Source organism: Populus nigra, chromosome 11 (assembly GCF_951802175.1).
Source record: "Populus nigra chromosome 11, ddPopNigr1.1, whole genome shotgun sequence".
NCBI classification, from domain to species: domain Eukaryota; kingdom Viridiplantae; phylum Streptophyta; class Magnoliopsida; order Malpighiales; family Salicaceae; genus Populus; species Populus nigra.
The window spans coordinates 3,468,700-3,481,566 of NC_084862.1; the positions used below are offsets into that span (position 1 = coordinate 3,468,700).

At 32.8% G+C, this 12,867-nt stretch overlaps 1 protein-coding gene across 2 annotated transcripts; it reads left to right on the top strand.

Moving 5' to 3' along the window:
* The first annotated feature begins 226 nt into the window (after positions 1-226).
* LOC133668400 (probable alkaline/neutral invertase D) lies at positions 227-6,949 on the top strand. 2 transcript variants are annotated; one of them, XM_062088214.1, is made up of 5 exons: positions 227-364; positions 1,295-1,728; positions 2,354-2,785; positions 4,789-5,347; positions 6,352-6,949. In XM_062088214.1, the coding sequence occupies exons 2-5, from the start codon at positions 1,342-1,344 to the stop codon at positions 6,645-6,647; spliced, it is 1,674 nt and encodes a 557-aa protein (XP_061944198.1). In that variant the 5' UTR covers positions 227-364; positions 1,295-1,341; the 3' UTR covers positions 6,648-6,949. The 2 variants fall into 2 exon arrangements, with proteins under 2 accessions (XP_061944198.1, XP_061944197.1); XM_062088213.1 differs by lacking the exon at positions 227-364 and adding an exon at positions 371-506.
* The last annotated feature ends 5,918 nt before the right edge of the window (positions 6,950-12,867 follow it).

The window sequence follows — 12,867 nt, forward strand, 5'->3', positions numbered from 1 at the left end:
TTTTAATTTTAACTTTTTTATATATATAATTTTTTAATTTTAATATTTTATATAAAAAAATAAAAAAAATAATATCAACAACACACTAGTAGACACTTATCATATGACACCAATGAACAATTGGGCACCAACATCCCCACACAGAAACCGATAAAACAAGTGGCCAGTGGAAAATCCAATACTTCCTCATGAAAATCAGGACATAAAACTAAACGCTGTCGTGTTGTCCACGTCAGACCGTCGAATCAGCACCAATTTATCCCTGTGCCCTGTTAACCGGCCATTACCGGTCTCCTTTCTTACAGAAAAACCTTGGAGGTCCCCGTCCCTCTCTCTCTCTAGCTATAAAAATGAGCTCTTGCAGGCAAGCTCCTCTTTCTTTCTTTCAACGATATCTCTCTCTCCTACTCGTGTCTTCTCCTTTTCTTTCTCTCTTCACCGACCGTTCGCCGGCGAAATTGCCGTCGCCGGAGAGATTTTCCACCAGTCATTTTCTCATTGCGAAGGTTTTTCTCTTCTTCGAGTCTTTCCTTTTTTCTTTGTTTGTCTCTTTTTCTGTGCAGATATTAAAGAGAAGCATTTCTTTGAAGGTCTTTAGATCTGGGTTTTTGTCTCTCAATTTTGTTGCTTTCTTTGTTGAAACTCTCAATTTTGACTCTTTTTTTGTTTAAATTTTTACATGAAGTGGTCTTTTATTTTAAGATAGTAAAAGTCTTTGTCTTCCGTTATTTTGATATTTTGTGGATCTTGATCTACTGCTGTTGGTTTTCAAGTTTTCGTTTCTGGATTTTAATGGAAAATGTAATTGAAATTTAAGTGTAATGTATGTGTTTTGTGTAAAATTACAAAAAAAGTACTTTTGTTTTCCAATTTTTTTTTATGCCTTGTAGCTTTCTGTATTGTTTAAATTGGTCTTTAATGGTTTAGTTTTTCGTTCTTTTTTTTTTTTAAAAAATCCTATGAAGTTAGGTGAGACATAAGAGAACTGGTTAAGTTTTACAAGTCTCAAATTTCTTCTTCTCCCTCTTAGCCCATTCAATGTCTATAAAGCTAAAAAGGGATAAGTGTTAATTATTGGAGTATATTTAAATGGATAAGAGGTTTTAAATTTTTCTTATAAATAGAGTTTATAGCATGTTGCATTTTCCATTTTGAGCTTTCCAAGTTTTAATTTCTGGTTTTTACTTTCCTGTTGATGATATTTCTGTGTGATTGTTAAATAATATCTTCGTATGTTGGCTGTTGAATGTTTATGTTCTAAAGATGGTGATTCTTGTTTTGCATTTGGTGATAGAAACAAAGCATTTTCTGTAGCAATCAAGTATTGAAAGAGAAAAACAAATGGATGCGACTAAAGAAACGGTGGGGCTTATGAATGGGAGCTCAGTGTGGTCAATATCCGAAACGGATGATATTGATTTCTCTCGCCTCCCTGACAAGCCAAAGTTGAACATAGAGAGGCAGAGATCATTTGATGAGAGGTCTCTTAGCGAGCTCTCGATCGGGCTTGCAAGAGGAATTGATAACTTTGAGACCACGAATTCACCTGGTGGAAGGTCCGGGTTTGACACTCCAGCCTCATCTGCTCGCAACTCGTTTGATCCTCACCCAATGGTGGCTGATGCATGGGAGGCTCTACGGCGGTCTTTAGTTTTCTTCAGAGGCCAACCGGTTGGTACTATTGCCGCGTATGACCATGCCTCAGAGGAGGTCTTGAACTATGATCAGGTAATTCTTTTTTACCAAATGTGGAATTCTCTGTATGGTTTTGTTGGTTTTCTGTGTCATTAATGGAGCATCAGGCATTGGGATGTTTCTAATTGGTTTAATTTGTTTCTATGGTTAATATGTTATGATACTTGATAGATTGTCTTTATATGGTGTTACTGTATCTTGCTAATTTTATGCATCACAAAGAGAGGAGGCTCTATACTAAGCATTTAATAAGCTTAAATAAATGCTTTGAGCTGATGATGGTAATCCCATTAGGGGTTGGGAATCAATGATACTAAGGATCTCATTAAGTTGTAAATTATGTTCAAAGTGAGGGAAATGGTCGCCTTATATTTGCTCTGCATGTAAATTCATTAAACATATGAGCTGATAATGTTTGAAGAATGCCTTAGGTGGAAGTACAGAGTAAAGTAAGGCAGGAATTTGATCATGTGATAAATTGAAAACTAAATCCTCTGATAAGAGCCATTAGTTTTTGGCAAATGATGTATTGGAAATTTCATAAATCCCGTGCTTCTAACTTCTCCAAATAGAAGGCAGTTGCAATGTGATCGTATGCATTTGTCAGGGGTATGAATTTAGTATCATTTATATGATTTTCTTGAGGTCTTTTGTCCAGGTTTTTGTACGAGACTTTGTACCCAGTGCCCTAGCTTTTCTGATGAATGGTGAGCCTGAAATAGTCAAGCAATTCCTTCTGAAGACACTACATCTCCAAGGATGGGAAAAGAGAATAGATCGATTCAAGCTTGGTGAAGGGGCAATGCCAGCCAGCTTTAAAGTTCTTCATGATCCTATTCGAAAAACAGACTCTCTGGTTGCAGATTTTGGTGAGAGCGCAATTGGAAGAGTTGCTCCAGTGGACTCTGGTTTTTGGTGGATCATTCTGCTCCGAGCATATACAAAGTCTACTGGAGATTTATCTCTAGCAGAAACTCCAGAGTGCCAGAAAGGAATGAGGCTCATATTGACGTTGTGCCTGTCAGAGGGGTTTGATACTTTCCCTACCCTTCTATGTGCTGATGGATGCTCTATGATTGATCGCAGAATGGTAAGTTTTCCTCATGTCTCTTTCTTCATCCCTTCCCATGTGTATGTATATGACTGTTGTTGTTAATTACTATTATGCAACACTAAATGCCTTTAGAGATCAACTGATTTGATTTCTTCTGAAAGAATGGTGAAGATTCCAATTAATTCATTCTCAAAATTGTAGTCATTAGGCCAAGTTGGTTTGTTCATTAACAGAAAGATATTTTCCTTTTCCATTTGGAGTTCTCTTTTACTTCTCCTTTTAAGTTTTCCTTTTCCAATGTAAAATTGGAAAATGTATTCATATGTTGAGAACAAAAATGACTTTTTTATATTAGTGAACAAGGAAACATATTATCTAGACGGGTGAAAATAAGGTTGTATTTTATCTTCATTACCCTTTCTCAATAATGAAAGACAATTTAAGAAAAACAAGTTGGTCGCCAGAACTAGTCTTAGAACCAGAAAAAAAAAAAACAAGAAATACATCAAGATTACAACTGTTTTTTTTTTATAAAAAAAAGTCAGAACCATAATTTTTAATAGTCATCTTAATATTTTGTATTTGTGATAATCTTTTGTATTTGTGATAATCTAATTGTAGAATATTAATTTTATTTTATTTAAATTAAAAATTATCATGAAAAAGTTACATTATTAACTCAAAAATAATCTTTGTATTAGATCTATAATAAAAGGTAAATTTATTACACTAACTAAATATGAAAATGTAAAAAAAAAATATTTTACTTTGCTAAAAAGTGCTTATATAAAAGAAAAAATTGTATTGCTTGTCTTTTCTTCATTTGAAAAACAATGGAAAACTTGTAAAGAAAAGTTGTGGGGAACCTCTAAATATTCTTTCAAAACTCAGTATAAATTTAAAAAACTGAAAAACTAGTTTTTCAGTTTTCTAGACAGAGAAATATTGCATTTGAAAAAGAAGTTCCAGTGTTTCTGTTTTCTGAAACTTTCCAGAAAATTGGAGCATCACTCTGTTTTTGAACAATTACTTTACTTCTTGAAATAGTCTTTTTTCTAACCAGCAAACTCCAACAAGTAGTAGACATGAGACACATAATACATTGATGAAACTGGTAGCTGGGTGCACCACCTTTGTTTTAGCTATCAATTACTTGTTTCTATCCATCCCCTTTCTTTAAACAGGAGGGGAATTTTTGGGAGAATTGCAAACGATTAATATAAAGGAGTTAAACATAACCTAAAATTAACTTACTGTTTATGATTTCATATGGAGCATGTGTGAAATTTAAACACCCTGTTACATACACCAAACCCTTTTGGCATTGGTTAAATGCTAATGGAGCGTACATAGCTTGTGTTGATTAAGCTCCTGCAGCCTAGGAAGTTCCCTAAAGTCTAAGTATCCTGTTTTGTTTAATGTGAAGTACTGCATGCAATCATGTAGAGCTGGATCTGTTTTTTTTTTTTTTTTTTCCAGTTTGTATTATCATGTAGCATGCTTATCATATCACAATTTTCAATTTCTTAGTAAAATAAAGTCATATGCAGTCCAGAAGCACTTTGAAATTAACTCTTTGTTTCCTTCCAGCTTTGCTTTAAGACAACGGATGATGCCATCTTTCTGTATTCTCTTTATAGACAAATGCAGTCAAATAATCAAACATAGAGTAATATCAATACTGATTACAAAAAATAAAAGGAAGAAATTGTCATTCTATGTGAATGTGGGCTTAGTTTTTCTCATGAGCATTCACACTTTTCATCTGCTATTTCCATGGATTGACTACCATTCTGCTTGAATCAACTCCATCCAGTCATTGATGGTGCTTTGATATCTTCCTTGTAACAATAACTCGCATAGAGGCCAAATTATCATAATCTAGTTTCCATTTCACCCTCAACCACTCGTGTGCATGCACTCCTACATTAAAATTCTTAGTATTGTATAATTTCTCTTGTAGGTTGTTCTGTTTTCCTCATAGGGTTTTGATAAGTTCAAGCTTGTTACATGTTCAAGCTGCATTGATTTATTTGCAGGGCATCTATGGTTATCCTATTGAAATTCAAGCACTTTTTTTCATGGCATTGAGAAGTGCTTGCTCATTGTTGAAACACGACGAAGAAGGAAAAGAATGTATTGAGAGAATTGTGAAACGTTTGCATGCCTTGAGCTATCACATGCGGAGTTACTTCTGGCTTGACTTTCAACAACTGAATGACATATACAGATATAAGACTGAGGAGTACTCTCACACTGCTGTAAATAAGTTCAATGTTATTCCTGATTCAATCCCAGATTGGGTATTTGATTTCATGCCAACTCGTGGAGGCTACTTTATTGGCAATGTTAGTCCCGCAAGGATGGATTTTAGATGGTTTGCTTTAGGAAATTGCATTGCCATCCTGTCTTCTCTTGCAACTCATGAACAAGCAATGGCTATCATGGATCTCATTGAAGCTCGCTGGGAGGAGCTAGTGGGAGAAATGCCTCTAAAAATAGCTTATCCTGCAATAGAAAGTCATGAATGGCGAATTGTAACTGGTTGCGATCCCAAGAATACTAGATGGAGCTATCATAATGGAGGATCTTGGCCAGGTCTGTTCCTTGTTCTGTCTGTTTAATTGATTACTACTCTCTTTCGTGACTAACGTATATCAATTAATAAATATGTCCTTCCATAAGGAGTCCTTCTGTCATACTTTTTTAGATTCATTGACTATATTTGGTTTTACAAGGCTGAATCTGAATCTCAAACCTTAATTGTATTTTAAATTTAGAAGCTAGTAAAGAGAGAGAACCAATCATATGGTCTAGGTTATCAGGCTGGTTCTACAGTATGGCATTCAGTATCCCCTTTGCTTTTACTATTATTCAATTTAGTTATACTGAAGACTTTTTGCATTTATAGATATTGTGCTGGAAGTGGGAACTGGAAACTAATAAGATGCTGAGATAGTTTTACCCAGACTGTGATCTTCTTTCAGTGATCCTCAGATTGCACTAATTTATAGATCCATGAAGTCCTCAGCTTTTTGAATATTAATAACATGACCGAAGTGCATGCATAAATTGTAAATTATTGAGAAGCTCTGCCTGCATTATCATGCACTGGTAATTTTCTTATTCTTTCGCTTTTATCCCTGCAACATAGAGCAGTCTCCTGAATAATAATAACAATAATAAGATTTGAGAAGTGCCTAAGTATCAAGGATACTGAGATCATGCAAGTAGCCTGCATTGGTTGTGTTAGATAAATTTATATGTTCATAAGGGCATACAGTAAACAAATTTCCAATAGTAGGATGAGCTGCTCACTCATTCACTGTAATGATTTAGACACGAGTGTAATGGAGCTGAATTCAAGTTACTATAAATGGCACTGCCCAGTCTATTTCCTTCCTCGTTTTCATGAGCTAAAAGCCTCCAATCTCTTCCTTTAAAAATTTTAGCAATGACACTTCTTTCAGTTTGTTATTTCTGTTTCTCTTAACTGAATTTTGAAAGTCTTTCTCACATAATATGCAGAGAATAAATAGTGTGTGTGTACATAACATGTCCTTTTGTTTTGCACCATATATTTTTTTTCCTTTTCCTTTCAGTGCTTTTATGGTTGCTGACTGCTGCGTGCATCAAAACGGGACGACCCCAAATTGCAAGAAAAGCGATTGATCTTGCTGAGACCCGTCTACTGAAAGACAGCTGGCCGGAATATTATGATGGGAAACTTGGCAGATACATTGGTAAACAGGCAAGGAAATATCAGACATGGTCAATTGCTGGATACTTGGTGGCAAAGATGATGCTGGAGGACCCTTCACACTTGGGGATGATTTCTTTGGAAGAGGACAAGCAAATGAATCCTGTGCTCAAGAGATCATCTTCTTGGACTTGTTAAAGAGGGCATTCAAGCGAAGGATATAAAAAGAAGAAGAAGAAGAGGTAAACACCACAGAAGGCAAGAAATGTGGGGTTTCATTACAGCACCATTCTTTGGCATTTTGCCCTTGTAGGTTTGATCAAACTTTCGGTTTTCTGTACAATAGTTTCTGCTAAGACCATGCCCTGCTTTTCTAATAAGCGATACATTCTGCTGTTTGTGTTGCAAACATTTTGAATGGCATATTGGAAGTGGCATAATTGATTTATATTAAGGACGTTTGACAATAAAAATGGAGCAAGATTTGTGTTGATTGTTAATCAAGGACTTTCCACTGCACGACACTGGAAAAAGTTACATGATATACAGACTTTTGAATTCAAATTTGATGCACCCTTGCTGTGCAAAACATCTCTGTTCATTTCATTATAGACGCTAAACTCAGCAACAATTTCTTTTTTGGACAACATTTTGTAGTTATGTATCTGCATATGCTCAAGTATTTTATTCGGGATATGCAAGGGCTGCATGCATAAAAATGGCTTTCTTTTGATAGTTTTCCGTCAAAAAGATTTACTGATTTTACTTGTGGTCGTAACACGACATGATGCAAAGGAAGAAAATGCCATACAAATCTTTGATGGACTGCAAATGATAAAATCTTGAAAACCTCATGAGTGATGCTGGAGAACATGAAAACACATTCACGAGCCAGTGTTGATGGGGATGAGTCCCATGTTTATGTTGTTTTGTTGTATCTTTTACGTCAAAATTATTACAGAGACACGAATTTATTTTATGTTTTTATTTTTGTCTTTGTATATATATATATATATATATATATATATATATTATCATGGAACACTAAATTAAACACAACTTTGAAATTAGAATAAGATAATCGATTAATTCAATCTGAATTCAAGTTTCTCGTATTCCATAATTTTACTTAAAAAGTAAAGCTTCAGGTTCTTCTTGATGGACCCAATGTAGTCAGAGAATTTTGCCTGGATTCACCTGAATCGTATTCTTTGTTGCTCTCCTTTCATTTTATGCCTACAAGTCCAATGATATTGGCTGGACTCAAGAGAAAAACTAGTGCCTTGTGCGCGTGAAACATTCGCACAAGTCTTCATCAAGGATTCCAACCCCTCCTCTCCTCCACTATTTTGAGTCCATGGGAGAAAATAAAGAAATTCCCTGGCTGCCTATTGTGGCTGTAAATCAGCATCCAGCTTTTGCAGTAAGAACTTTCAACACTAAATTGTTAGCATTACTAAGCTGGATACCTGTTGCAAAGCCTGCTTCCAATTCTTCCGTATAAAACTTCTCAGTCCAAAAGTTATACTGAGTTGACATAAATTATACTAAAAAAGCTAATTATTCCTGTTACTCTTTATCTAGATACAAAACAATATAAATTGAAGTAGTATAATGATAAAGCTACTTTTACTATAGAGAGTTGTACAAATTGCAAGGAAGGATGAAGTTGTTTTTTTATTGGGATGCGTTTAGCATTAAAGAGGTGATTTGAAAAAAAACGGTCGGTGTAAATTTTAGTGGGGTATTGTGGACTGCAGGTTTTAAGTTGCAGACACCTGGTACTGGGGTTGTCATGTCCTGGACGTTAAGGCCAGATCCACGCGCCTGATTATAGACCAGGCAAGCTGAGTCTGCAGGCCTGCTCGTCTGGGATCTACATACCTACATGCTTGGATATTTTTTTATCTATATTTGGGTTTATAGACCTCCCAAGAGTTGCAAACCCTATAGAAAAAAATATATAATAATAATAATTATTGTTATTGTTTAATAATTTTTTTTATTGCTATAAAAACTTGTTCTAACTAAACTCGTGAGTCTTGTGACATAAAAGGTATCAAATCAATAAGAATAAGTAGCAACACCGTTGAGGAAGCTTTCCTCTTTTTTTTTTTTTTTTCATTACTTAGGCTTATAACAATAATTGAAGTCCATAGCCGCACAGAAAGTCATCGAAGAAGGGTATCGTCAATATTGTTGCGTATCGAAATCATTGGATTCAATGAATGACTTATTGACAAAGTTCTGAGCAACTATAAAAAATAGTTGAAAGGAAATATCAAAGAATTACTCGGTCAAAATAATAATAATAAAGTTATCGATAAAGTTAAAAAAATAATTTTATATTATTGTTTAACATTAACAAAAAATTATTGTACCTCTGGATCGACAGTATTTACTAGAACAGTGTAATAGTTTTATGTTCAAAAACATTTTCAAGTTCATTTGTCATTTTTAAATTGACCAAGATAAATTAATATTTTTTCATCTTGATTTCATAGTAAAATTACTATAATATCATTGGAAGAAAAATTTTAAAAAAATCAAGGGATATTTTTGTATTTTCACAAAGGCTTTTTTGTTATTAAAAATTAAATTGAGGGGTAATTTGGTATTTGATCATATATAAAAATAATAAACACTTATAATGCATAGTAGAATAATGAAAAATACCCTTAAAATAAAAAAATAAAACCCAAGGTTCAGGGGAGTTTTTAGTTTTTTATAATTTTTTTTTTGTAATTAGAAAGTTAGCTTAGTGGTGCTTTTATATTTAAATAAAAAAAAAGACATATGCGTGTGACATACTCGGGGACTCGTGGGAGACGTCCGCACCCTTCAGGCAGTGTGTGTGGCGCCTTTTAGTATCCAAAAATATATTTTTATCATGTCATTAGAAACGTCATCACACCCTCTTTTTATTGGTTTGACAAATGTCTCTGGTAGCAGTCCAGTTAATTTATTATCGGCAGACCTTCTCTTTTTTCCCCTTGTTCTCTCTCTTCTCTTTAAAAAATTACAGCTTGACCCTCTTGGTTGTTGGTATTTCAACTTCAATTCTTTTTCTTTTTATTTCTCAATTTTTGTTTTGAAGCTTTTATAAAAGTTTTATTTGTTTTTAATTTCATAATTGAATTTCAATTTACTAAATATTATATTTTTTGTTCTCATTATTTAGATTTATATTTTTTATCTACAATTTCATCATTCAATTCAAATTAATGGTATTATGTTTCCCAATTTGATCCTCATTGTTTTGATTTTTATTTTTTTCTTGATCTTTTTGTAAAAGTTATTATTCTTTTCAATTTCACCATTTAATTACAATATTTTTTTTATAAGTTTGTCAATTTAAACCTCATTTAAATTTTTTTTTCTTTTAACTAAATTAATTTTTTTTCAATTTCATCTTTCAAATTCTTTTAATTGAACTTCAAAGTTTTTAATGACTCGGATCATGAGTTTGAAAAGTTAACATGAGTTTTTTTATAGAAAAAAAACTTTATAATTTCTTTTAGTGTTTTTATCGGGTTATTCTAATCACATGATTTAGATACTAAATTTAATAAGATATCCTAAATTAACTCAGTTTTAATTAATATGGTTATAAATTTATCATGACTAGTGTTAATTTTATGTAATTTTTTTTACTCCCTTTCAAAACCTAAACATTATGTTTTCCATAAAAAAAAAAAATTAATTCTAGCACACGACAAATTATAGTCACTGAGACTAGTATGTACTATTTAAGTAAAAGTCTTTATATTTGAAAATTTCATGATTAATCACTATCTAGCACTAATTTAATTTTAATTAAAAAAGACGGTGGGGGTAATAGGAGTCAAACTCATGATTGGAAGGTGAAAAAAACATGGGGTAAAAAACAACACGTGAACAAGAAGAAAACTTTTTCCTTTTTCTCTCTTGTCCTTTTTGCCCTTTTCTACATGCTCGACGCCATGTCCGAAGCGTCTCCTCGGGCTTGATTGTGTGACGGGATAAACGAAAACACAAGAGAAGATGATATATATATATCGACCATGCATGTTTACTACAGTGCAAAAGTTTGTAAATTAGCAAATCACACAGAGATATTATCATAAATTAATCTTGATTTAATTGTTTCCATGTGTTTCTGGACAAAATGATTCAGAAACTCATGAACTCCCTGTTGGCTGGGAATTCAAGAGGTAGTAGGCGCAGTGGAGAAGTCGATATCAAGAATCCTAACATGGAGTAACCAACAAAGTAAAGAGTGATATTCATGCATGGTAAATCTGCTGTATATAGCCTGCACTCAACTGTCAAACATCATATCCTTTTTCGAAAGATTATAAATGCCTGCTAGTTGATTTCTTGCTCATTTCAAGAGAGGCAACGCATGCTCAGAAGTCAGAAGTAGAAAAACCAGAAACTCTCTAGTCTCTAGAAATGGAGTAAAGAGGGCACAGCATCTATATATATATGTGCCAAATCTTTATTCGATACATGATAACAGACAGCACGAGGATAACATTACGTAGGATTGAATTAAATTGTTGGTTTCTCTTCCTGATTTCTTACATTAATCATGACAAATCAGGTTATAGGGAAGTAAAATTAAGTGGGTTGCTTGAACAAGCCCCTCGAACAAACAGAAGTCATGCATGACTAGAATCCCTAGCCAGCAACATGGGCAGTAGACTAATTTGCTCCTTGAGATTAGCTAAGCACCCAGTAGAGCTAGATTAATGTTCTTGTCGTATGATTATCCTTATACAGTTATACTTGAGATCTATTCATTTAGGAATCTGGCATGTTTGTTACCTCAGGTTTAGCTGAAATCAAGTTTTTTAGATCTGATATATTTATTAAATTCATTTTATTTAAGATTATTTTTATTTGTAAAAATCTTGACTAAAAAATTAATTTTTTAATTACCTCTCAAGTTTTTAATGCGTTATTTGCATTAAAAAATTAAAAAATTTTAAGGGAGACAAGTGGTTAGTAGATATCTTGTCATCTTTTAGAAAGAGACAGTAAAACGTTGTAAATGTAAAAAGATTTCTAGAGAAAAGAAAAAGGTTTTTAGAAAGATACGAGGTTCCATTTGTCTTGCATTTTTATTTCTTTATTTCTTGTATTTTTTTAAACTTGTTTTTCAAATTTATTATTTTTACATTTTTTATATAGTTACGAAGAGATGATCAATTCATGATTTTTGAATTAATACTTGCTTTCATTATCATAGTAAGTTTTTGCTTAAAAAATAATATTTCTAAAAAAAAAAAAGGTTTTTGTGAAAATAAAAAAGAAATGAGTGAATAAGAAAGTACGGTTCATATTAAAACTATTTGCTTTTTCCTTTTTAGTTGAAATCATTATAGGTTTTCTGAATTGATTTTTCTTATTATTGTTTTTTTTATTCAAACTATTCTGCTAATAAAAATACCATTTTCTTTGTCAAAACAAAAATAAAAATTACATGAAAAAAATAAGGACCATTTTGATGGAAAAGGAAACATTTCTCTCCTTCATATTTTTAATATTATTCAATTAAATAAAAAATATAAATTCTAAAAAATAAAGTTATTAAATCTAGTCAGATCCATATTCCCGGTCACAAGTTACACAAACTAATATGGTTGAACCCGAGTTAAATCAAAATAATATCATATCAATACTTTTTTATATAAAAAACATTAAATCAATTATTTTTTAAAATCAAACTAGATTTTGATTGAACAGACTAAGTTATAAGTGGACTCACTAGATCAATTGGATCTCATCGATCAAATTCTCGTTTGGTTTACTTTGTAAGTCGGTCCACGTTGGAGCATGGGTTGGTAGGTCACTATGTTGAACATTATTGAAAAGTTTCCAAAGACAGAGCGCATGCAACTAAGAGCCTGCTTGTGGTTTTCTATGTTTTAAAAATATTTTTAATTTTTTTTAAATTAATATTTTTTGATATTTTCATATCATTTTAATGTACTGGTATCAGAAATAATTTTTTTAAAACAAAACATTATTTTGATGCATTTCCAAATAAAAATTACTTTAAAAAACAACCGCTACCATAAATACCATATAAGCTCTAAGTAGTTTGACCCAATCAAGAACCGGATGAAAGCATGTATTATCTTAAACTTTCCGGGTCAATGATGAGTATGCATAAAAACCCTGTCTCAACTCACCCGACGGAGTGCTATATCTCTATCGACCAGACCATGGTTGTTTATCTATAGCCCATGGTCACGTGGAGTTTATTGTTATCCATAATTTCCGACATTTTCTAAACTTGTTCACGTGGAGTTTATTATTATCAAACCAAAAACTAGCCCACGTAAGATCAGGCTGGCCCAATTTGTCTCCTGTCCTTTCGCGATTATAAGTTACTGTCTCCAATTTGGCTCTGCCTGCTTGCAAACATAAA